This window comes from Apus apus, chromosome 21 (assembly GCF_020740795.1).
Source record: "Apus apus isolate bApuApu2 chromosome 21, bApuApu2.pri.cur, whole genome shotgun sequence".
In the NCBI taxonomy this organism is placed as follows: Eukaryota; Metazoa; Chordata; class Aves; order Apodiformes; family Apodidae; genus Apus; species Apus apus.
In genome coordinates this window covers 7055517-7078907 of record NC_067302.1, presented here as the reverse complement: position 1 = coordinate 7078907, position 23391 = coordinate 7055517, and the positions used below count along the sequence as shown (strand labels likewise).

At 52.4% G+C, this 23391-nt stretch overlaps 3 protein-coding genes across 9 annotated transcripts in view; 2 read left to right on the top strand and 1 right to left on the bottom strand.

The window, feature by feature from the left end:
* Positions 1-2: 2 nt before the first annotated feature.
* Positions 3-6528, top strand: MEAF6 (MYST/Esa1 associated factor 6). 6 transcript variants are annotated; one of them, XR_007891406.1, is made up of 8 exons: positions 3-155; positions 238-353; positions 425-512; positions 642-687; positions 1263-1455; positions 4509-4566; positions 5201-5234; positions 5718-6528. XR_007891406.1 is itself a non-coding variant. In XM_051638137.1 (8 exons), exons 1-8 carry the CDS (start codon positions 60-62, stop codon positions 5724-5726), a joined length of 612 nt encoding a protein of 203 aa, XP_051494097.1. In that variant the 5' UTR covers positions 3-59; the 3' UTR covers positions 5727-6528. The 6 variants fall into 6 exon arrangements, 5 of the variants coding, with proteins under 5 accessions (XP_051494097.1, XP_051494099.1, XP_051494096.1 ...); XM_051638137.1 differs by lacking the exon at positions 4509-4566 and adding an exon at positions 4376-4405; XM_051638139.1 differs by lacking the exon at positions 4509-4566.
* MRPS15 (mitochondrial ribosomal protein S15) overlaps positions 196-23391 on the top strand; it is a 355627-nt gene continuing 332431 nt past the window's right edge. Inside the window, exon 1 of one of the 2 annotated variants that reach the window (XM_051638134.1) lies at positions 196-217. The gene's annotated coding sequence lies outside the window, so the exon portion shown is untranslated. The remainder of the gene's footprint in view (positions 218-23391) is intronic. The other variant, XM_051638133.1, reaches the window with a different exon arrangement.
* Positions 13688-22137, bottom strand: ZC3H12A (zinc finger CCCH-type containing 12A). The gene is made up of 6 exons (XM_051638127.1): positions 22054-22137; positions 21432-21941; positions 18301-18440; positions 17352-17586; positions 16715-16821; positions 13688-16609 (listed from the first exon to the last, which is right to left on the bottom strand). Exons 2-6 carry the CDS (start codon positions 21896-21898, stop codon positions 15603-15605), a joined length of 1956 nt encoding a protein of 651 aa, XP_051494087.1. The 5' UTR covers positions 21899-21941; positions 22054-22137; the 3' UTR covers positions 13688-15602.

The following is a 23391-nucleotide window of genomic DNA, read 5'->3' as shown; positions in this document are numbered from 1 at the left end:
CCTCCCGGCAGCGCAGGCGCCGCGCAGGCCGCGCAGGCCCCGCAGGCCCCGGCCCCGCCATGGCCGCGCTGCACGGCAAGGCGGGCGGGCCCCCGCAGATCCCGGACACGCGGCGGGAGCTGGCGGAGCTGGTGAAGCGCAAGCAGGAGCTGGCGGTGAGCGGGGCGGGCGGGGCGGGCGGGCGGGCGCGGGGCCGGGCCGGGCCGGGCCGGGCCGCTCCATGCGCTGTGCCCGCAGGAGACGCTGGCCAACCTGGAGCGGCAGATCTACGCCTTCGAGGGCAGCTACCTGGAGGACACGCAGATGTACGGAAACATCATCCGCGGCTGGGACCGCTACCTCACCAACCAGAAGTGAGTCCCTGCCCGCCCGGCCCGGCCCGGCGCGGCCCGGGCCCCCGCGATGTTGTTTCTGTCTGTTTCAGGAACTCCAACAGCAAAAACGACCGGAGGAACCGCAAGTTCAAGGAGGCCGAGCGGCTCTTCAGCAAGTCCTCGGTCACCTCAGCAGCGGTGAGTGCTGGGCCGGCAGACATCCCTGTCCCCGGGACTGTTCTGCGAGAGCCGAGCTCGGTCTTTCGGGCCATCGGAACAGCGGTAAGTGAATTCCTGCTTTCATGAACCTCCCTTTTGATTTTCTAGGCTGTCAGTGCACTAGCTGGAGTTCAGGACCAGCTCATTGAGAAGCGTAAGTCACTTCTTCATCTCGCTCAGTTTGGAGGGAGCAGCACCTCTCCCCACGGGCCGGCTGTGTCCCGGTGCCCTGGACCCGTGCTGGACCCGCTGCTGAGCACGCCCAGCCCGCCCGGGGCTGCAGCACCTCAGCCCGGTGGCACTGGGAGGAACAGGAGGAAAGTGGAGCTTCCTTTCTCAAGTTAACTTTTATGCTCAGCGAGGGTTTATTGTGCATAAAACTCATAAAGCTTATTGCAATGGGTTTGGTGCTCTTTGGAGAAAGAGGCGGGAAGAGCTGAGGGAATGAGTTTGTCAGTGACAGCTGATGGGGAGGAGCCAGCTGCATTCAGGGGTTTAAAAAATGTTTTTGTAATCGGTCCCAAATCGGATGCAATTCCCATGTGCTTCACCTGCTGAGGAAGGAGCTTGCAGTCCTTCAGAAAGGTCTCTCAGGTCCTTGTTTACTTCCAGGTGCCCTCAGGTGCCCCCTGCTTCTCTGAGTCCCTGCTTGGGGGGCCACGTCTGCCCCGCAGGGGCTGGGGGAGCTGCAGGGAGGTGACCCCCCTGCTCCTCTCTGTCCTGCTCTAGGGGAGCCCGGCAGTGGCACAGAAAGTGACACTTCTCCAGACTTCCACAATCAAGAGAATGAGCCCAGCCAGGAGGATGCTGAGGAGCTGGATGGGTCTGTGCAGGGGGTAAAACCCCAGAAAGCTGCTTCTTCTACTTCTTCTGGGAGCCACCACAGCAGCCACAAAAAACGGAAGAACAAAAATCGACACAGGTTAGTGGTACCAGCAGCCTCTTGTGCCCCCTGAATGCTGAAGCACCTGTTGGATTTACTTCATTGTGTGCAAAGAACTAGAGACTTGATGGAATAATGAGCAGCTCAGGTCACTCGCTTTGGTCATTTCTCTGGTTTTTATTTGTACACACCCTGTAGCATTCCCCAGGGCCCTGTTGCCCCTGGTGTGTCAGGCCCTGAGGATTGCAGTCCTGGCCTTCTGTGCTTGCTGCTTGGTTTCTGCAGGACCAAGTAAGATAGGAGTGTCAGTGCTGTCCTTGGAGGAGGGGGGTGAGCCAGCAGATAGGAATGTTTTGGGGTTGTGGGCACTTCCCTCAGATTTCCACTCCAGGCCCTCTCAGCAGTCATGGCCCAGACTGAGTCTCTGGATTATGGTGCTGAAGAGTTGCTTTGTCACATTAACCTCCCAGGGTTTATTATTAGACTGAGCTGAAATTCAGGTAAAACCAGGATTCCAGAGCTCTTTATGGTTTAATGTAACTGACCAGCTTAGTGTTGTGGGCTGGTGGCTCAGAACTCTGCAGTGACCCCTCCCCCCTCACAGCACTGCTCCCCAGGGACCAGCAGGACCTGCTGCCACCCATGTCCCTGCCCCTCTGCCCAGCCCAGGGATCTCTGCAGAGCAGGACAGTGCTCTGGGGAGTCAGTCCTGAGGGGAAAAGAACACCTGGAAATCCCTGTCTCTGAAAGAGGAGATTCTGCAGAGCTGCACCTCTTTGGAAGTGGTTGCTGGAACTGGTACCTAAAGATCATTAGAAGTGAAGGAGCTTTTTATACATCAGGTGTTTGTGCCAACTCTGAGCCTGTTGGCTTTGTGTACGGGTGGGCTTTCCTCTTGAAGGGACCTTGTCACTGCAGGAGAGAGAAGTTTTAAAGAAAAGTGGTACAAATTTGCCAGGATTGCTGGGGGAAGGTTGGTTTGGGAGATATGGAGGTAGGTATGGCACTTGAGAAATGTGTAGCTGCTTTTCCTCCTTTGTAGGTTTTGAGTCATTAGCATGTCCTTAATTCTTAGATCAGGATTTTCTTCCTGCAGCAGCCCTAGTTGGGCAGACGTCCTGATGGACTGAGGTCACTTTGGTTCCTCCTGAGCTGGGAATCCAAAGCAGTTCAAAACTCCTTTTGCCTGTAGACAGTTGGAAAGAAGTTCAGGAACAACACAAGAAACTACATCAGTGAACAAACTCAGAGAAGCAACCTGTGAAACTGAAGCACAGCTTCAGGAAGCTGCTGTTTCCAACAGATTATAAAATATTCTACTGAGCACTTAGAGGGACAGCAAACCAGTCTCTGCGGGCGCAGCGGGTTGATACAAATGCTGTAAATAATTTAAATTCTTTTGCTCCCTTCCATAACCCCAACTTTAGTGACAGGAGGTAGGAAGAACCTGCCCCAGTGACAGGTTGTGTGGCTCTGGGGTTCCTGCTGCTGTCGGGGACAGTGTTGGACATGAGGAGCCCTGCTCTGGCCGGGTAGGACCTTCTTGTCACCCTGAGACACCTCAGACACTTCTACGTTGCTGAAAGGCTTTTGCAGTTGGTAGGTGACCCCTCTGTGATGCTTGGCATGGCCAGAGAGATAATCAGAGTAAGACAGTTGAGTTTGTCTGTAATAAAAACACTGTTAACATTGTGAATGTCATTACTGACTATTCTGTCAATTTTGGCAGAAAAGACCAAAAAAATTTCAAGAATATCAAAGTTAAAAAAACAAACAACAGAGCAGTCCCAGTCTGCTGACACTGCAGCCCAGACTGCAGGAGGCTCTGCAGCCCAGAGGGCTTTCAGTAGAGACCTGCCTCTTCCTGGAGTCCGACGGAATGAGAAAGAAAAATGACAAGATACTGGTGTTTGTTCTCAGAAACTCTTCCATTTGCCAGCAGATGTTTTAAGTTCTACTTGCCTGTTCCTGAAGAACTGGCAGGTGTTGGGAACAGGCACCCTGAGGGTGCCCTGACTCCAGTGGATGTGCCACCGAGAGCAGGGGGGGAAGCTGGATTTGGACTGGGCAGAACTGGTGTGAACAGGGAGTTTAACTTCCAACAGTTAAAAACGGAATCAGATGGAACCTACAGTCTGCACTGAAGTCACCCTCTGTTCCCTCTGAGACCACAGGAAGGCCAAGATGATAATTTTCTGTGTGCTCAGCAATTTTCATGGTTGAAAAGTATTTTTGGGGAAAACAATACGGTTTCCTGGTAGAAATTTGGTGCTGAAAAACTGCTGAGTTAGAGCTGGTGTGATGCTGACTGGTTGGCTGTGGGGCAGAACTGCTCCTCGTGCAGTCTGAGCTGTGCCTGCTGTGCCCAGGGCTGGGACTGTCACCAGGCTGGCCTTGCCTGTGGCCACTGCCCGTGGTGTCCTGAGCTCACTGAAGAGAGGGAGTGAGAGGCTCTGTGTGTGTGTGTGCATATGTGTGTGTGTGTGCACACGTGTGTTGCTCGCGGGGGAACCCTGGGGTGCTCGGACGGACTCTCGGTTCTGTGTTGTCTCCTCTGCCTGAACCACTTCTGCTTTGCCCTAATCCTCTAGCCAAAGCTGCTGCTCTCTGACCACCTGCCCCTGGGGCTGCCAGGGATCAGGTTCCTCTGCCTGTGGGTCACCGTGCACTGACAGCCCCTTTCCCAGCTCCTCGGGGTCCCTCTGCCTCTGTCCTAACACCTCTTCTTCCCAGAAAACCAGTTGGGGAGGGGGAACTCTGGATTGCCCAATCTGGAGTGCTTTTTGTGCCCAATTCTGGTTAAGACACCTTAAGAACTTTATGGCATTTGAACACTGGCTTTATTTTTTTTTAACTTTATTTTTTAGTAATCTCGCTAGGGTGGCTAATCAACTAATTTATTTAATTCATTAGTATATTAATTTCTATTGCTTTCTTCCTTTCAAATGCTGCCCCTCAGCCCGTCTGGCATGTTTGATTATGACTTTGAGTAAGTTTGACTTGAATTAGTACTTGTGCTGTGTTGTTAGTGTGTAGACACCAATGTGCCTTTTGAGACCTTTCTAACCCATAGTTTGTTTGTTTAATTGTAGGTATGTATATTAGGTTAGGCTGGGAAGTTTTTTTTAAAAACAGAAAAGCGTGATGGAGGTAACATTTTATTTAATAACTTCAGCAAAATTAAATTAACTTCACTCTTCTCTGCCTTTCTATTTCTATTTTAAATTAGATGATAAACTTTTTAACTTAAAAATGTAGTTTAAAAACTGATTTTTCTGGCTTTGCTTCTTAAGGAGTTTAGTCTAGACTTGGCTATTTCCTTCTGGAAAATGTAATGAACTCAGTACCCTTGATTCATGTAATTCCTGTCATCTTAAACTCCTATCTCTAGTCCAAGTGAATAACCATTTCCACTATGTCTGAATAATTACCTGTGGCATAGTTACACACCTAACAAATTAACGTAGAGCATGCGAATTTAACCTTATTTCTTTATGCTGCATAACTTCCCTGTGATTTTTATTATGAACCTTGTTAACTCTTGTTTTGAGTGGACAGAATATGCATTTTGGCAAGTAACAAAGAGTCCACTCTCCACCTCTTTGCTGCTCTCTTGTCCAGTAATACTGGGACAGTGATTTGGCTCAGCCGAATTGAGAATGTGGATTGAATTAACCAAATAGTCTTTGTTGTAGCCTGTGCCATATGCAGTAGCTGGTTCTTTGAACTCTAGTCTTGGTTTAATTTATTGAAATGGACATTTCTCTTATCTTTCCAACCACAGGATTGATCTCAAGTTAAACAAAAAGCCAAGAGCCGTAAGTATCAGTGCTCTGTCCTTGTTTTCATTGCTCATCCATAGACTTGAGTGGCTGCCTCCTAATCTGAAAAAAAAGCCTCCCTCTGCTGTAGTTTAAGATCTTATTTTCATGGTTGAGGAATATCATGGTATGAAAAAAAAACATTGTCTTGTGGCTTTAACAGTAAATAAGGCCAGGTAGGCTTGTTTTGAAACTAGGTCACAGTTCAGTCCTCTGCAGTTTTTATGAAAAAAGCTGTTTGGTGTCACGTTACCTTGTCATGATCTGGAACGTTAAAAGCATCTGGTTGAGTTTATGCATTTCTAGGGTTCTCAAGGGTCCTTTCTTTTGAGTGTTCAGATACAATTAAAAAAAATAATCTTTTCTGTTTGCCTGCAACTAAGGGTATGTAGAAATGAGAGAAGACTGAGAATCCCAGCTCTGCAAGCAGAATTGAAGGTAGAAGGATCTTAATGTGCCTGTCCTCTCCTTCCTCTGCAGGACTACTAGACTCATCAGTGCTGATGCTTCTGAGATTTAGGTCTACATGAATCCCCACTGAGAAAAATGCCAGTCGACCGAGTGAGCAGGATGGCAGCGCTCTGGCCAAGAGTCTGCAGATGGGAGGGGCTCACTCCAAAGAGCTTACATGGGGGGAGAACATCTTGGACCATGTACTTTGCATCATTTTTAGATCACCTGAGTTGCAGGAAGACTAAGGTGAGCAGTGGTAGTAGTAGTAGTCCTGAATTCCTGACTATTCTGTGCTTCCACCTCAGTCGGGAACTGCCTAAAATTGGCGGATCCTGCTGCTGCCACCCCTGTCACCTGCAACCCATGGAGAGGCATTTCTTTTTCCACTGGAACTGGGCTGTGATTCTGTATGTCCCACCTATGTTGTAAGACTTAGAGTACTTCAGTTGCTGATATTTAGCTTTGTAGTTTTACTTTTGTTTTGGTTTCTTGTTGCTTTTGTTGTTTGTTTTTTTTAAACCAAAGTGTATAGTTAACAAATTGACTTTTGGTTTGTTTGTTTGGATCCTCGTAGAGTGGCAGGTTCTTCATTGTGTGGAAGAGCTCATTTTGATTCTTACTCATGCAGAGAGAAGAAAGTGGTTAAACCCTTTTCTATAACTTTAATTTTCAACACCATCCCCTAAAATGTATGCAGAGCTTTTAGATGCAGGGAAGGCTGGAGCTCAAAGCCCTCTTGCTCTTTGCTGTCTTTGAGGTTGGGTAGATTCTCTTTTTAATACAAACTTCTGTCATTTGTACATAAACAATAAAAGTTACATGTTTGTCTCTCTTCTTATGTTTTGTTTAGTCCATTGATTCCTCATGGTTTTTATTCTCCATCTGCTTTATGAGGACTTTGCTGGAATTGCTCCACTGTCACACAGTTGCTGTCCCTTTTCTTGTGACTCTTCAGAGGTTTCTGTGGTGCTTCCTCCCTTCTGGTAGCTAAGCCAGGCACGAATCTGCAGCTGTGTTCAGCTCATCCTGCTTCAAGGCAGGACCTGGGTGGTAGTCAGGGTGCCTGCAGATGAGGGATGAGCCAGCTGGATTGCCACTTGAAGAGTACTGAGAGGGACAAGTGGTGGGAGATTTTTCATAGTAGCCAGATCAAGATATCGTTGATGTTGAAATGGGCTTTGCTTTCCTCAGGGTGGTAAATTGCCTTTGTTAGAGGCACTGTCATGTTTGTGTCTGCTTCACCATCCGGATGGAGAGAGGCCATGGGAAAAGCTGTCCCAGCCAGGCAGTCCCTGCACAGCAGAGCAGCTCTCCCTTGTTCTGCCTGGCTCAGGGGGAGCTGGTTCATCCCACAGCCGAGCGGGCAGGCAGGGCTGGCGGCTGCAGGATGTCAGGGCTTAAAGGGAGCACTCCAAAACTGCCCTACTTTTTGTGTTTTAAGTTACAAAGGTTAAATACAGGGGGGTGGAAGAGCTGGAAAGTAGCATAAACTCCTAAAAGGCCTTGCTTTTCTGTAGTTCTGGAAAAAAGACATCTCAGATGATGAGGTTTTTATTGATTACTTGGTCTTGGTACAAAAGCAGGTTTTCTCCCACTGTGGCTGCTGTTCCAAAGCAAAGATTGTAAAAGCACTTGCATTTCAGAGGGTAGAATCTTTGCTGCAGCTCTTTGACCTCGAGGAAAGCTGCTGTACTAGAACATTTACCTGCAGAGACACAGCAAAGGGTTTGTGTAGCTTGAAGTCCTGTGCGTAGAGGCATTTTTTTTGTGGCAAGGCATCAATCAGCTCCATGTTGTCTGTGACACACACTGGGGTGCTGTGGCAACAAGGGGAAGAGGCAACCTTTGTGCCCTGGGGCAGTGTTTGTCACTAAAGGAAGGGGACAGCCTGTTCTGAGGAGGACAGTGTCTGATGGCAGCAGCACATCCATCAGGGCTGAAGGGAGCTGCTCAGCTCAGAGGTAAAGGAACTGGTTCTGCTGAGGTGCAGCTTCTGTCCCAGGCCCTGCTGACCAGCAGCTCGTGGCTGCCGAGCAGTGGGTGAGCAGCCAGTGGGCCCAGCAGGGGCTGTGGGCCCAGCAGAGGCAACAGGTCCTGGCCCTCTATAGCCATGGCTCAGCAGCACCAGCTGCCCTGCAGGGTTCCTGTTGGGAGCAGGGAGAACAACAGGCAGGCTCTCCCACCACTTTGGAACATTCACTCTTATCATCTACAAGTGTTATGAGCTGGATGCTGGAGCCTGACTCTGGCAGATGTGCATAAAATATTTCCAAAGCCTATTTTTTTCTTCCTAAACAGCACAAGTGACTAAAGATCCTCCGTGGCTGGCCTTGGACAGGTGACCTATAGTGAGCCTAACAGGCTGTTACTGGAATGATAATGAGAGCTAAAAGTGGTAGTTAAAATTAATTCACAAGTCCCTTGCTTGGAAATTAATCCTGAGCAGAGCTAGCAGGTGTCAGAGCAGCCGCCCTCCTTATGGCCACCAAAGGCAGAGCAGGACAAACACTAATCCCCTGCACAGCCTCGTCACCAAGAGGATTAGACAGTTTATTGAGCTCAAGAAGAGGCTGATCAAGCTGGGAGCTGACACCAGGCAGGAGGGGCAGCAGCCAGCCCGGCCCCCTCGGGGGTCTGTGTGGGGCATCACCAGGTGAGGGGCAGAGGTGGGGAGGGGGAACGAGTGACACCTGCGAGCACGTCTGCTGCTTGCTGGGGTCTGCTCAGCCCCCCCTGCGCTGGGGTGGCTGGATCCCGGGGTGTTCCCAGGGCCACGGGCACATCCTCTCCCCTCTGCAGGGTCCCCATGGGCCGGCAGCGAGGGCTGCTGCCCTGGTGGAGGCAGCTCCTGCTTGCCGGGTGCTGGTGGCTCCTGTCGCTCTCGGGGACGCTGCTCCGGGGGCTGCGGTGGCTCTGGAGCCTGGCGTGGGTCGGTACCGCGCGGCCCCTTCCCCAGGCGCCTTCACACGTGTGTGGGGGCCCCACACGTGGCTCAGACGCTGCTCTGGGGCTCGAGCTCACGGCTCTCACACTCTGGCCACCATCCTCTCCCCCAGTGCCTGCTGATCTGCTACAAGAGCTGCTGGGACGGCGCCTTCCAGCTCACTGAGGAGGTAACTCCCAGCGTGTCCAACGCCACGGGGCTGTGGGGAGCTGGACCCGCGGGACGTGGCTGAGGCCAGTGACACAGTCGGACGGGCGGCCCTGTGGTGCCAGGGGGCTGCAGGGCCCCAGGGCAGGGCCCGTGGCCAGGGTCGGTGCCAGGGGCCCCCCAGGCTGCTCTGCCCCTGCACGTCAGCCCCAGCTGTCGGGGTGGCTTTCAGCTCAGCACCGCGCTGCAGGGGAGGCTGGAAAGCGGCAGCAAGGGGAGCGAGGAGGAGGACGGGGACCTGATTCCTGCGCTGGACTCAGGGCAGGCAGGTGGGTCCCCGGGCTGGGCAGAGGGGGTGTCCTGGTGCCCAGGGGAGGCCGGTGGGAGCAGCGCTGTGGTGCCAGCCCCACAGTGCAGCAGCCAGACCGTGCTGGGGAGGCTGGAGGCGCTGGAGGCCGACGTGCGCTACCTCTGCACCGAGCTGGGCGCCGAGAAGCTGCTGTGGAGCAGCCGGTTCCTGGAGCTGCTGCGGGAGCTGCAAGGGCTGCGCCAGCGGGTGAGTCCCCCGCGGGCCCCCAGGCCCCTCCGTCCCCTCTGGGACACTAGAGCCTCACACCCTTCCCAGCTGCAGGAACGGCCGTGGCGCTGGGACAGCGGCAACAGCCCCGAGCCCCCCGGGGAGGCCGAGGAGCAAAGCGCCAGCGGGAGCGAGGGAGAGACCCCAGCAGGTAGGGCCTCTGCCCGTGACCAGGCAGCGATGGGAGCCCGGCTGGGAACTCCCACACCCGGCTGAGCTCTGCCCCTTGGTGCTGTTGAAGGACGGCGGCGGTGGATGGAGCCCCCCTAGCAGGAGGCCCCTCGCCCAGGGAGACTGCTGGGGCCAGCAGCTCCGTGATTCATGGCAAAGGTAAGTGAAGGCGTAAGCAGGGTGTTGGCGAGATGAGAAGGAGCCACATGTCCCTCCCTGCCACAGCCAGGACAGCACGGTCCTGGCTGGGTTCTCGTCTCCCTGTACCTGCCTCTGTGCCCCAGTGCCAGCCGGGCCCTGTCCCGTCCTGCCCAGCCCTGCCTGTGCAGAACTGCAGCCGTTTCCCAGAAGGAACCAGCGGGAGGCAACTCAGCCTGAGCTGCTGCCCAGGGCAGGTCACAGCCCCCGTGAGGGCTGACTGCATCTCAGGCACGCCTGTGGTAGAACCCAGCAAGGAGCACCTTCCTAATCCATTGCAACTTGTTGAGACTAAGGTCACTGCCAGCTCCTATGCCCCTTGCAGAAGCTGGAGACACAGGGGCCACATCTGGATTGCAAAACTCAAATGACACCCTGTTTCCTTCCTCCTTGCCCAGATCAGTCACCTCCATCAGCTGCTCCACATACATGTTGCAAGTCTCAGCCAGTTCCCTGTGACAGCCCTCAAGAGGAACTAGCTCTGCTGGGGTGCCTGAAGGGCTCCCATCCCTGGAGTAGGACTCATCCAGGAATGTTGTGCCATGACAGCACCAACCCTGATGGGAGCAGGCTCCAAGCTGTACTGACCCCACGAGGCTCAGCTGGGGAAATCCCCCTGCAGCCAGGGAGCTGGAGAAGAGGTCCTCATGCTCCTGCAGCCCTGAGACCTGACCGCCAGCCACCTACAGGAACACTTCCATTATAGCCCATGGAAACTGTCTCCACAGCCTTGACCACAGCCTCTGCACCTGCCCTGGGGAGCTAGCTGGGTGCAGGGACAGGCTCCCACAGCCAACAGGGATCCCAACATGTCCATGCAACACCCTGCACCATCAGGGAACTGATGCAATGCAAATAGCAGCCTGACTCATCCTGCACCAACCTGGCTCCTGCTCAGCATTTGAGGTGGGACAGCCTCACACTGCTCAGAAATACAAAAAAAAAAAAATCAGGTCCTGGGAATGAGCCACTCCTGCTGCAGCAAAACCCCAGCCCTAAATTGGCCATCCTCCTCTCCCACAGGAATCCCAAAGCATCCCCACAGCCACCTCAGCAGCTCCAGGGGTTCAATGGCCACAAGGTCCCGGCTCTGCCGCAGCTCAGCCCCCCGACAGGCACCTCCCCTCCAGCCCCAGGCGGGCAGCAGCTCTGCCCCAGGCAGGGTGAGGGGCTGGAGGTGAAGCAGCAGCAGCGCTGGCCAACACCTCCTCGCTGCTGGGGCAGCACTCACCGTGCTGAGCCAACTGCTGCCCCACCAGCTGCCAAAACCTTCTCCCCGAGCCAACACTCCAGGCAAATCCTCCTGACCTATTGCTCAACCAGGCACTGCATCAGCTCCAGAACATTTGTGCAACTCCACGCTCTGGAGGGGCCCAAGAGCTCCTCGCTCTTGGCCCCAGGGGCTTAGCTGGTCACTTCCACCCCCACTGTGGGAAGGGGTCCAGCTTTGCTCAGCACAGCCTGCACCAGGAGAGGCTGAGATGGCAAGAAAGCACTTCTGATGCCCTCATGCAAGTCTTGAGGGAAAGCTTTCCAAAGGCAAATAACCCTGGCCTTGGGGAATGCAGGATCTAAGCTCCCAGGAAGGCTGGTGACAAGTGAACTGAAAAAATGTGTGGCTGGAGGGGCAGCACTGGGGAACACCAGCCACGCTCTGCCAGCCCCAGCACAGCACCAGCCTCCCCCCCGAGCAGGACCAGACCCTCTCCAGCTCTCACACCTTTCTCTTGCCTTTGGTGCAATGTTCCCTCTCTGGAGTGACTCGCTCCCTGCATTTGTGTCTTACAGCAGGACTGTACCCCAGCCTGCCCTGCACCATGCAGTGCAGAGTTGCTGCCGAGCTCAGGCCACCTCTTCCTACCTGCAGGGTCAGCAGCAGCCCTTCACCTCGGGGTTGGGTGGGAACAGACATACTGAACCCGCTTCCTTGTCTGGTGGCATCACAGCAGCCCCCTGCAATGCCCCACATGCCATGACAGAGCAGCCCCTTCCCACGGCCCTACAGGAGCCTTGGGCCAGATTCCTGCCTCTGGAAACGCCTTCAAACGTTATAGTTGAACTAACCACATCCTGGAAATCCCCTGGTGGGCGGAAGCCGGATAGGTTCAAACTAAAGTTCAACCAGCAAGAGCCCTCTGCAGCTGGGGCAGGGAGTGGGGAGCAAACAACAGCACCGGGGGTCTGATCCCAGCCAGACTGGGAGCAGGGGCTGTGTCCACCACCCAGCACAGGAAAAGGAGGGACCAGAACCCAGCAGTCTCTACAACCCTGACCTCTGCCACAGCACAGCTCTTTTTTTCCTCACCAAGGCACCCAAGGAAGCAGTAAAGCCACGGGATGAGTCTTGAAAACTCCACAAAGCATGAGCAGGGAGGCAGCTCCTCTGACTCGGTGGGGAAGGAAAAGTGCAGCACTGACAGTTCCAACCAGCAGTCCCCACATTTCCCCAGCAGCACAGGGGACAGAGGGATGTGGGGCAGACAGGACAGCAGCACTTACCTTGGGACACAGGATGCTCCAGCCTCACACCCACTGAGGTCTTGTGTGAGAAAAAGGGAGAACTCATTGCAACAGTGGCTGGGTTTCCAGCGTGTGTCCCGGGTAACCTGGCAGCACCCACTGCTGCACTTCGTGGGAATCATTCTGACCAGATCTGTGCTGGAGACTGACCCTCCCAAACTGCTGTGTGTGCCACCAGGCCTGTCACTGCAATAGAAAAGTTTTCACAACCAAAATCAGTCACCACCAGCTCTTCCCTTCCTGGTTATGGTCATGAACCTCTGTGCTTCTGCACCGATTCTTTCAGTTGTATTAGTCCAGCTTTGAAAGAAATAAACATCCTGCAAAACTAAAATTGTCTAATTCAGTATTTTACTGGAAGACCAGCCTTAAGATCCTGCAGCATTTTGCAACTACAGGCTTCACTACAAACAGCAGAAAAGTCCTCACCTGGTTAAAAGGTCTGATCAAACCTGAGAAACACAATCTCTCCCCCCCGGGGTGTACAGAGCCACACGAGCTCACTCCAGGTGACATCCCCCAGAACAGCCTCCCCTCCCACAGCCAATAAATGACCTTTCAGACTGACACTCAGATTTGTTTTTTGAAAAAAAGCACTGTCTCCAGGAGCAGCTGCTCTTCTTTTTTATTAACTGGAAATAGCTATTTCTCTGTATTATATTAACAGAATCATAGAATGGAGAAGGTTGTAAGAGACCTTGAAGATCATCAGGTTCCAACCTCCCACTAGACCAGGCTGCACAAGCCTCACCCAGCCTGTCCTTGAACACCACCAGGGCAGGGGCTTCCACAACCTCCCTGGGCAACCTATTCCAGTGCCTTCAGAGCACAAATCTGAATAGAGACCATAAAGTTATTCAACAAGTCAGGTAAGAACATGCTGCACTGCAGTACAGCAGGTGGGAGGGAAAGACTCTTATACAGAAATGTGAGCATTGATATTCCTACTGCATTTCCTCCCCAGTTCATAACAAAGCTTTAGAGCAAAGTCTTGACATATCACACTTGGTATATTATAATGCTTAGCATCTGGCACAGATGTGCTACACAACTGGATAAAACTATGTGCATCCACAGCCTGGTTATTCCAAAACAAGGAGGGCTCTGCTGCTCCTGAGCACCCACCACCACCGAGGCTGGTGCTCACAGGGCACTTACCTCCTGCACCTCAGTAGCCAGGGAGCCCCTGCCCTGAGCAGACTTCAGGACTGCCCAATAAACTGAACACAGGACATGCTGGTATCTGCCACAACTGCTGGATTTTTCTGACCTGCTGCACTTCATCAATACCAAGCCTGTCAATTCCTGGCCCACCGCTGCCATCAAACTGCACATGGAGATCCAAGTTGTCAGAGGAACCCTAGGGATGAAGGATCAATTCTCTTGACTTTTCTGGAAAGCTAAAGTCCAAAGTCTTCCAAAAAGCCACCAGACACCAAATAAATTCAACTCAGCAGTTTTTATTGGTATAACACAAGTTCTTCGCCATGGCTTCGGCACAGCTGCCTCCATCCAGCACCTACACTGCACTGCATCATGATACAGGAAGTTCAGCAAAATGTCAGCTCAAATGTCAGATGTTAATCTTCTGATTGCAGGAGAAGCAGCACACATCAGCATTCCACCAGAAGAACAAAACACACCAAGTAGCACAAAGGCTGAGTTGAGAATAGTACTAATTAAAAACAGCAGCAAGCAGCAAGTTGCTGGACAATAACATTAAAAAACATTTTTCCTGTAATTTACAAATATGCAAAGTATCAGGTTACTTAAAATTAAGAAGCATTTTGCTTACTAACATGAAACATTACTAATTAGTAATGTATCATAATTAACCAGGTATACAGGTTTCTGCATCCCTGTGGTTTTCATGGCACATGGTGCCAGTCGGGGTAGGTCATGCCTGGGACAGTCAGAGGGAAGAACAGGAATGGACAAAACCATTCCTGAGGAGGGTTCTCAGGAACAGCTCTATCCCACTCTCCCCTTCATAATTTGCCACTCAACGACCTTGGTTTAACCACAAGATGGACATATTTAAAAAAACATAACAAAACACACAGATACAATGTGTATCAACAAATCAACTGCTTCTGGCCTGCAAGTGCAAGAAACATCTTTGCATTCTAAGCACAATGAAATTCCAGGACCAGAACCAATTACTACAGCAATTGGTTTTGCATATTTAAAATCTGTTACAGTATCTACAGTAAAAAACATATTGCAGAGTAAGAGGGAATGAAAAGGGAACAGTCTTACCAAATAAGTCTTATTCTACATTTTTGGGTGCTGCTATAGTTTGACAAAGCTGAAGGGAACAGGAAAATATTAGTAAAAAAGATGAAGCAACAGCTTTAAAGAAAGTAATATTAAGGAATCTTCAGGAACAGTACTGGCAGCAGCCCAGACATGATTACAGCTGTTCTACTGAACGCTCAAAACTATTGCTCTCTGAAGACAAAAGGCACAAGATCATAAATTCTCCTTGTCAGTGTTGTACAGAGATAGCAGGACAGGCTGCCAGCCCAGGTCAATGTTTTGGAGCAGCATCAGCAGCGTGGCCACCCACAAGTTCTGACAACAGCATTTTTCAGCTAACACCTAACACACAGCTCAAGGTTAGTTCTGGAGCACTGTCAGGGCTCTCATCCTGAGGAAGGACTGCACTTCTAGCTCCTCTTATTTCTGGGAGCTGATCAGTTTTCTAAGCACTTCTGGTACACTCCTCGTGTCAGGAAGGTAAGCTTAAGTGGCAGAGGCATGAAAAACATCACTGAAGAAGTGCACAATAAACCAAAGTCAGCTAAACCTAGCTTCATATTAGATTTATAATCCAACATTTTTCACATATCTGCATGGTAGGATTTAGCAAAGAGGCTTTGTTAAGAGCTAAGAAACAGCCTTGACAACGCATTCCCACCTTCACAAATGCAAAGGTAGTATCCCCTTATCTTTCCAAAGCCCAGAGTCCTCTCCTGATGCCTGATCTTACATTAAGCCATCTCAAAATCGAAGCAAATGGGAGGAGTAAGGTCACATTCAGTTCTGAACAACTGCAGGAATTGCAGGTGTACCTGACTCAGACAGCCCTGAAGGAAAACTGCTCAGAAGCTGCAGCCTCTTCTGTTCAGCACCCAGAGCCTCTGGGAACATGGGACCCTACAGCTGCCTAGGAAGGGCACAGTTATGTCCAGACCACAATTTGCTGTGAGCACAAAACATCTAGTATCTGGCCTCCAACTGGAGCCTGGTACTTTCAAGAAATAAAGAGGAGCCCTCAGAAGGCATCTATGGCAGCTAGAGTGCAAACACTTCCCCTCAAGCTTCACATGCCTGGCTGCCCTCAGCATCAGCCTCAGATACCCGGGTTCTGAGACTTGTAGGTCAGGATCTCGGCAGCCAACCTCTGGGGATCCAGGAGCCGAGGGAAGCGGCTCATCACAGCATCAACCAGGTGGGGATGGAATATGCCACACAGCTTGACGTGCACATTGGCCCGCTCCTCCGCAAACTGGTCAGACACAGTCCACTGGCAGGAGTCCCCATAGGCTGCCCCCGGGGCCCTGGGCACGGGGCGGGGGTCCCGCACAGCCGGGGGTCTCACCTGAGGCAGCGCGTAGGGCTCAGACCAGAAGTCGCGGGAGCGCGGCGCCGCGCCGTACTCGGCCGGCAGGCTGTACTGCCCGGCACCGGCCACGGGCACTGCATAGCCTGGGAAAGAGTGAGGGGATCCCGAGTGAGAGAGCTCAGGGCTGTACTGCAAGAAGCTAGCACCAGAGGAAGAGGATTTGTGGGAACCAGACTTGTAGGAGACCAGACCATTTTGCTCTAAGCTGGGAGAGTGTGGGTAGATGGGTCTCTGCCGGCAGCAGGCGCAGACTGCCACCGGGTCCGCGTGGGAGTGGTCACAGTGACTGGCAGATCTGTAAGGCCACATGTCAGACAGCTGGTTCTCCAGAGACCCAATGCCTGAGTCAAGATGCTCCTGAGAGAGGTAAGACAGAGAGTCCATGTGAGGCTGCTGGTACCTGTCAGAGGACCTGTGGCTCCCACTGCTGGGAGGTACACTGCCTGACACGCAGCCTTTGACCTGCACTGGAGCATCGTTGGGCTTTGCTTTGTGGGGCAAGCTTTTCCTCTCTGCAGAGACCTTCTGCAGGGAGTTTTTATCACTCTCTGTGGGCACCGAGCACAAGAGCTCTGCCGGGGAACCTCTTTTGCCCTTTTTGTCGTCCAAGGCACTGGTACTGGTAGGAGGCGACTTTGCATTGGCTCGGAGTTCATCGGCTAATGAGCGCTGGGGCTGATTGATCCTTTCAGGGTGGTAGAATTTACACTTAATTCCGTAAGTGCATTTCTTCCCTGCAAGGAAATGCAGAGCATGGAATGACCAGCCAAATTTTACTAAATGTATGAGTTACATTTGCCCAGACACCCCAGTCTTCATGTTTAGAAGGCACGTCTTACCATAAGGGCACTGTTGTTTCTTGTGTTCTGGCACCAAAGGTTTCTTTCTGAGAAAGTTATCCAGGCTGGGGCCATGTCGCCCTAAGGGATCATCTGGAGGCATAAACCTAAAGAAAAATAAATCTCCATGAGAAGCAGTTTGCTTTCTTGGGTCAGGGTTTCACTTCTTCTAAAAGTCTCCCATTTCCAAGGTTAAAAGATATCAGAGCCCTAAAAAACTTTCCCATTTCACTGCAGTGACAGCTCTCCTGTCACCTAGTGAGGACTGGCATGAAGTGCTTCACCTCAGGCACAGAAGATCTGTTGCTGACCAGAATTAGTACTTGCTGCTGGGCCTGCTAATGATTGTCCTGTGAAGAAATCAAGTCCTGGAGCTCTCCTAGGAACTCAACCACAGCAGAACTCTTAGCTCCAAACCATGAACTCTTTACTCCAATTCCTCACAACTTCATACCTCACCACAGCCGGGCAAGTTCTTCCCACCACACTTCCTCCTACCCAAAAATAACTGTACAGGATTTCTTTTCCATTTTGTATCAGCATTTTGTTCTTTTCAGGCAACACCTGCCGTTGCTTCATTAAAACAAGGCAGCCTCCTCACACAGATCTTTTGCAGAAGCCAAGAATGGGAGCATACTTGTCGTTCACAAAGGAGTACATCAGCAGGCGCTCCTCAATGAACTTCTTCCACTCGGGACGCTCGTTCTGCAGGTCCCGGTAAGTATCGTTGGACACCACGATGCCATCAGACTCATGTGCCAGTTTCACAATGAATCGATCATCATAACAGACAACACGCTTCCCTCCAACCCGTCTGGAAGGAGTGAAGACCAGAATTTTCTTCTTTTCAAGGTCACGGAGAATGTACTGGTCTAGAACAAAGACATCTGTGAACACACAGCCCAGAGATCTGCACACAGATCAGGTAACAGTATAAATAAATGACAAACGTAAAGTCATTTCCTCTCTCCACAACCCACTCTGTATCCTCTCTTCTTACACCATCGATCAGGCTGTCTGAGGTGGATTCCTGCCATGGAGCCTGCAAGGCAGCTGAGGACACATACAGCAAGTCCCATCCACCATCCTTTGCATGGAACATACAGTTTGCATTTCAGACTGGCAGGCCATGTCTCATGTGGTGCCTTACTGTGGATTTCTGAGCAGAGTTACCTAGAAATCTCAGCTGTTTGCAAGTTCAGAGCAAACTTCCCTCAATTTGAATAATTCTGACTAAACTCCCATCAAGCTTTAACATTTAGCATGCAGAAATCCTGTACAGCCCACAGTGCCAAATATAGCATGATATGTCCCTGAAAGAGGAAAATGAAAGTAACAAAAGAAGTCAGGGAGCAGAGCAATGTTAAAGTTTCGTTCTCTGAAATTATTCCAACTGATGCAGGCAAGAACTTGCTTATGGGAAAAGTTAATGACTAATTCTCACTGGTCAGCTCAGCTTACTGGCTCTCCGACTACTCAGATCTTCCATTCGTAAGTTAATTACCAACTAGCCAGAACTTTGCAAGTTCATTAAATGACAAAGCAGTGAGCCTGAAAGGCAACCTTTGGTTGGCATATTTCCACACCTGTTATAAGTACATCTGGTCGTGGCTGCTCCTTTCTCCAGGATGGCACAAAGACTGTAATATCCTTGTGTCCCCTGTCCCAAAACCACTGGACAGCCAGAAGGATACCTCGGCAGGAGAACACTTCTTTATTTCCATGGCTACATCAAAAAAAAGAGAATGTCAATACTCAGGTTATGTACAGACTTGTCAAGCAGTGCTCTAAGGAAATGGACCCAGAAATTCAGAGAGCCTTTCATGAAGAGGCAGTAGAGCAGCACAATCAGCACTTGCTGCTCCTCTTGTGTAAACAGCAGCACTAGGATCTTCACAGACTTATTGCTGCTTTTAACACAATAAACACAGAGATCCTCAGTGGGAAGGAGGAAGCAGCCATAGCTGTTGCAGCTGCTCTGAAATGGAGCCTCTGCTTCAACTCTGGACTCTAGATCTTTATTTTTAGACCTGTGTATAACGTGATCTTGTACACCCTTTGTCCTACTCTGCCAGCTAGCACCAGGGGCTAACCTCTGCCAGTGTAAACTGCCGCCTCACTAGGTGTTTTGCTTGGAAGGTTAAAGAAAACAATACATTTTGTCTTGTCAGTTACAAACACACTGCTATTTGCATGAGATAGCAACATGTCCTGCTTAAGGATCAGCACTGAATGTCTAAAGAGCACTTGGCAGGATGAGAACAAAGTTTGACAGCAGTGTCAGAAGCCAAGTACCAATGCACAAAGCTGCTGCTTAATTATTCATTAGGTCATATCAATAAGATTCCAGGAGTTCTAAGAGGAAACTACCACTCCTGTTTTACAAACGACACTATTTACAGTGTAATCAGTAATCTGTTGATAATGGCTCTGGCAAACTTTCAGCATTTCTGTATTACAGCCCAGTTTGTCATCCTGGGGATCTCACAGCCTGTTTCAGGAGGACACTCAGGTAAGATGTACTATACTGGAGACAACTGGCCTCACAGTTCAGCAAGATTCTCCCCAGCTGGGCACTACCCCTATCCCAAGTCTTACTCTTCCTATCTACCCTTGAGTGACCTTTCAGCTCTCCTCACCACTTCACATGCTAGTGAGCTCATTAAATGATTACACAGCCCAGCAGAGGCACTGCTAAGAAGCACTATCACCACAGTCCAACTGCACCACCAGAAAGTAACTATTTTTCTTCCTGTCTTCTCCCTTCTCTTAAGCCATTAAGAAAATTAGAGAATTAGACCATAATATTCTATAAGAACTACACATTTAACACCAGAAGTAACATCTAAAGAGACACCCAACACACCTTCATTAAGAATCCCAAATTACAGAAAAGCTTACATTAGCAATCAGAAGAAAGATGCTCTAACAGTTTCCTCTAGTGTCAGCCTGGTTTTGCCTTTCTGGCCAGACACAGACTGCTGCAGTTTTTTAGAGATAAATGAGAAAGGCAGAGATTTTTTGAGTCCCTGCTACCAACCCCAAATCTACAGAAGGTAGCTAACTGGGCTGATCTGATTTGGCAGCAGCCAAGAAAAAATTCCCTTAGAAGGAAGTAAAAGCTAATTTCCACTATGATTTGCATATGTTTGTCAAGAGCTGTTCAGGGAGGCCGCTGTACACACTGCAAATGAATCAGCAGGGAACATCACACCATCAATACAGGAAGTTTCAGAATGGAATTCCCCTTCTAGCAAATTGCTTAAAAAAGCCAAACTGCTTTCCTCATGTCAAACTCCATCCTATCAGCAGCATTATTACTGCCTGGCCTGAGTCACATTTGCTGTGATCTCTCCTGTGCTTTTGGGATAACTTGCATGGGTAAGAGGCTCCTCATTCAAAACCAACAACCAATTCTGTTGTTTAAGCCTGAGCACTTATCTAAGGTAAACTTCACTGCAAGAGTCACACTTATCAGCCCAGGCCTCACAATGGGCCATTTTCCTCAAGTGACTGCAGAGCTGCTGGACAGCCCAGCACAGACACCCAGACACTCCAGCCCTGCTCCATTGCCACCAGAATTCCTCATCTGCCCCAGGACTCACAGGCTGTGTCTGTCAGCCACACAGCAGTCTGCACCCCCTCTTTCCTCAGTCCTGTTCTCAGAACTGTCAACCAGGGCTTAGAGAAAACCACACCTGCAAACACGTCTCTGCTCAGCACTTTCACCTCAGACAAAGCCTTGAGCAATGCACACAGCAGCTCTCTGGGCACCCTGGGTCTTAGGCTCTTTTGTTTTTTCTTATAAAAAGGTCTGTGTACACAAACACACATTATAAGATCTGTGAAGCTAAAACACAGTGAAGGAGGCTTGCTTTGGAACTGCAACAATACAGCCCAATTAAGAAACCTGGTGCATTAATTCAATGGAGCTCAGACCCCCTGTGTGGACGTGCAGCAGCAGGGGTTGGGGTGGGGGCAGACAGTGCTCACCATCGTGGTGAACAAAACCGAAGGTGGAAGTAGTGATGAGGATAATAAATACCCAGCCCAGACAGAGATTCTGGGTGCTCCATTGATATTAGGGCTCCTACACTCCCAAGTTACTGTTCCAACAGGCTACCCTGGTCGTGGTGCCTGACACCCCCTGCACCACCCACGCCAGGACACGGAGATGCTGGGGGCCAGTGACTGCCCTGCCCCTGTGGCACCCCCCTCTTCTCTACACTGTGCAGAAATTTAACCAAAACACAAGAGCAACAACTTGACTGACGACTGGTCTCCAGTGAGGAGAGAGCTCCATATTACAAAGCCTTCTCTAATTAAACCTGTAATTACTTATTGAGCAACTTCCTGCTACAGAAACTTACATAAAGCCATTAGGTAAGAGAACAATGTATCTTCAGTTATCCTTCTCAGAAGCCAGAAAGAGGGAAATGTCCCAGGGAGCAGGCCCGCTCCAGCCAGAGCCCTGTGCCCACGGGCTGGCAGAGACAACAGGCCGGAGAGGCCACCGCAGCAGATCACGTCTGCAGATGTGATGCTCATGTTGGTGAGAGCTACGTGTGCTGCTGAGGTGCCTTGGAAAATATGAGCAGCCCCCGCCAGGGCACCCGGCAGGGGCGGCGGGTGGGACGGGGCTGCTCAGCCCCCGGCACCCGCACGAAGCCACCAGCTCGCCCGGAGCCCCCCGCGCCCCGCGGAGCCCCCAGCGCACCTCATGGCCACGTTGCTGCCATCGATAACGATGGGCTTCAGGTTCTCGCCCTCCGCCTCCCCCGGGCCCGGGGCGGCTGCCGGGGCCTTGTTGCCCGCCCCGCCCCGCGGCACCAGCGGGGCCTCCGCGGCCTCCGGCGCGGCCTCCGCGCCCTCCCGCTCCGCCGGGCCGTGCTTCACCAGCTCCCCCAGCACCGCGTTGGTGTCGGCGTTCAGGCCCAGCTTCTGCAGCACGACGTGGATCTCCTCGGGGGAGTAGCCCAGCTTCCGGAAGAAATCCACCTTCAGCCGCATCTCCGCGCTGTCGCGGGGCTCCCTCCCGGGGCTGCCCGGCCCCGCGGGCGGCTCCGCGCCGGGGCTGCCGCCGCCGCTCTCGCTCGGGGCTCTGCCGCTCATCCTCGCTCCGGGCCGGGGCGCCGGCAGCGCCTCAGGCCAGCCCGGCACGGAGAAGACGCTGCCCGCGCTCATGGCTCCCCGCGGGGCACTCGCGGCCGCCGCTCAAGCTCCGGACCTGCGGGCCGAGACGGCGTTAGCGGCGGCCCCGGCCCCCCCGGCCCCGGCCCCGGCCCCAGCCCCCCGCCCGGCCCCGCTCACCGGGCTGCCCCAACCCCGGCCCCGCTCACCGCGCTGCCGCCGCCGCCGGGCCGCCGCCGCGTCTCCATCGGGCCGGAGCGGGCGGGCGGCGACCGCCGCTTTATACCGGGCCGGGCAGCGCCGACGCGGAAGGGCAGCGGGGCGGGGCGGCAGCTGCTCCCCCGCCCGCCCCGCGTTCCGGCCTCCGAGCGCTGCTCCGCGGGCCCCGCCGCTCCCTCCGCTCCCCTCTCGGCGCCCGGTGCCTCCCCGCAGCAGAACCGCGGCAGATGTAGAGACAGGTCCCTGCTGCAGACACCTGGTTTGCGTGCAAATGGTGCTGCAAGGCGGGCGAGCTGCCCCGACAAGTGTGTCGTTAGGTTCACGCTCCCCGGTCTCCCCCCCGGGGTCCGCAGACCCGGCCCGAGGGGCGATGGGGCAGAGCAGCCGCCTCTGAGGGCTTTTCCAGCTCCTCCTTGGCTGCTTCTGCTCTGAGGTTAAAAACATTAAAACTCCAGCCCTGACCTTTTACTTCCCCCACATCAGAGGTGGAGGTCAAACACAGCACCCGAATCCTAGAGCTCTGAAAACCACACTCAGCTTCCGAGACAGACTCTGTCTCCTGACCCTGCTGCCCCTCGCCCTGTTTCTGACCAGGCTTTGGTCTAAGAGCCGCCAGGAGACGTCGCTCCAGCCGGGGCACACTCAGCACCCAGCTGGGAAGCGGACGAGACCCGCCAGTTGGAACTGGAAAGGAGGGAACTGGGACAGAGGCAGGGCCAGTTGCAGGGACAATCCTGCGGTCACCAAGGAGCTGCTGCTGGAGCCAAGCCTAAGCTGTAGGCAGCTTCGGGCAGAAGGAAGGTGTGAAGGCACAGCCACGGGCCCCGGGCACAGCAGCAGAGGTGCTCTGTGTATTTGTGTGTTCTGTATGAGCTGCGCTTGCAGCAGCCAGCGCTTGGACACAGCAGAGGGTGACACTGAAGTCACCATGGATGGATGCATAGAGCAGGCCTAGCAGCCTCTCCTGCCTGGTGTGACCAGCCCAGAGGGCCCCAGACAAGCTGCGTGCCCCCCAGGCACCACGCTGGAGGCTGCAGCCTCTGACACGTCTTGCACAGATTTGATCCTGATGTGATGGGGATGGCTGTGATTCAGCCAGGGGAGGCTTATCAACCTCGGCTTTCAGGGGTGATAAGAGCCAACAGGAAGCATGTGTCAGCCACCAGGACCTGTCCTGACTGCTCACCGAAGCCACCTTTACAGACTGTATGTAACTGCAGGAATGGCAGTAACATTTCCCTATGTGCAAAAATTTTATGTCTCTGACTTCTAATTAATCATTCCTAAACAATCTGATGAAGGTAGTTGCAAATCTGCTCCCCTGAGGC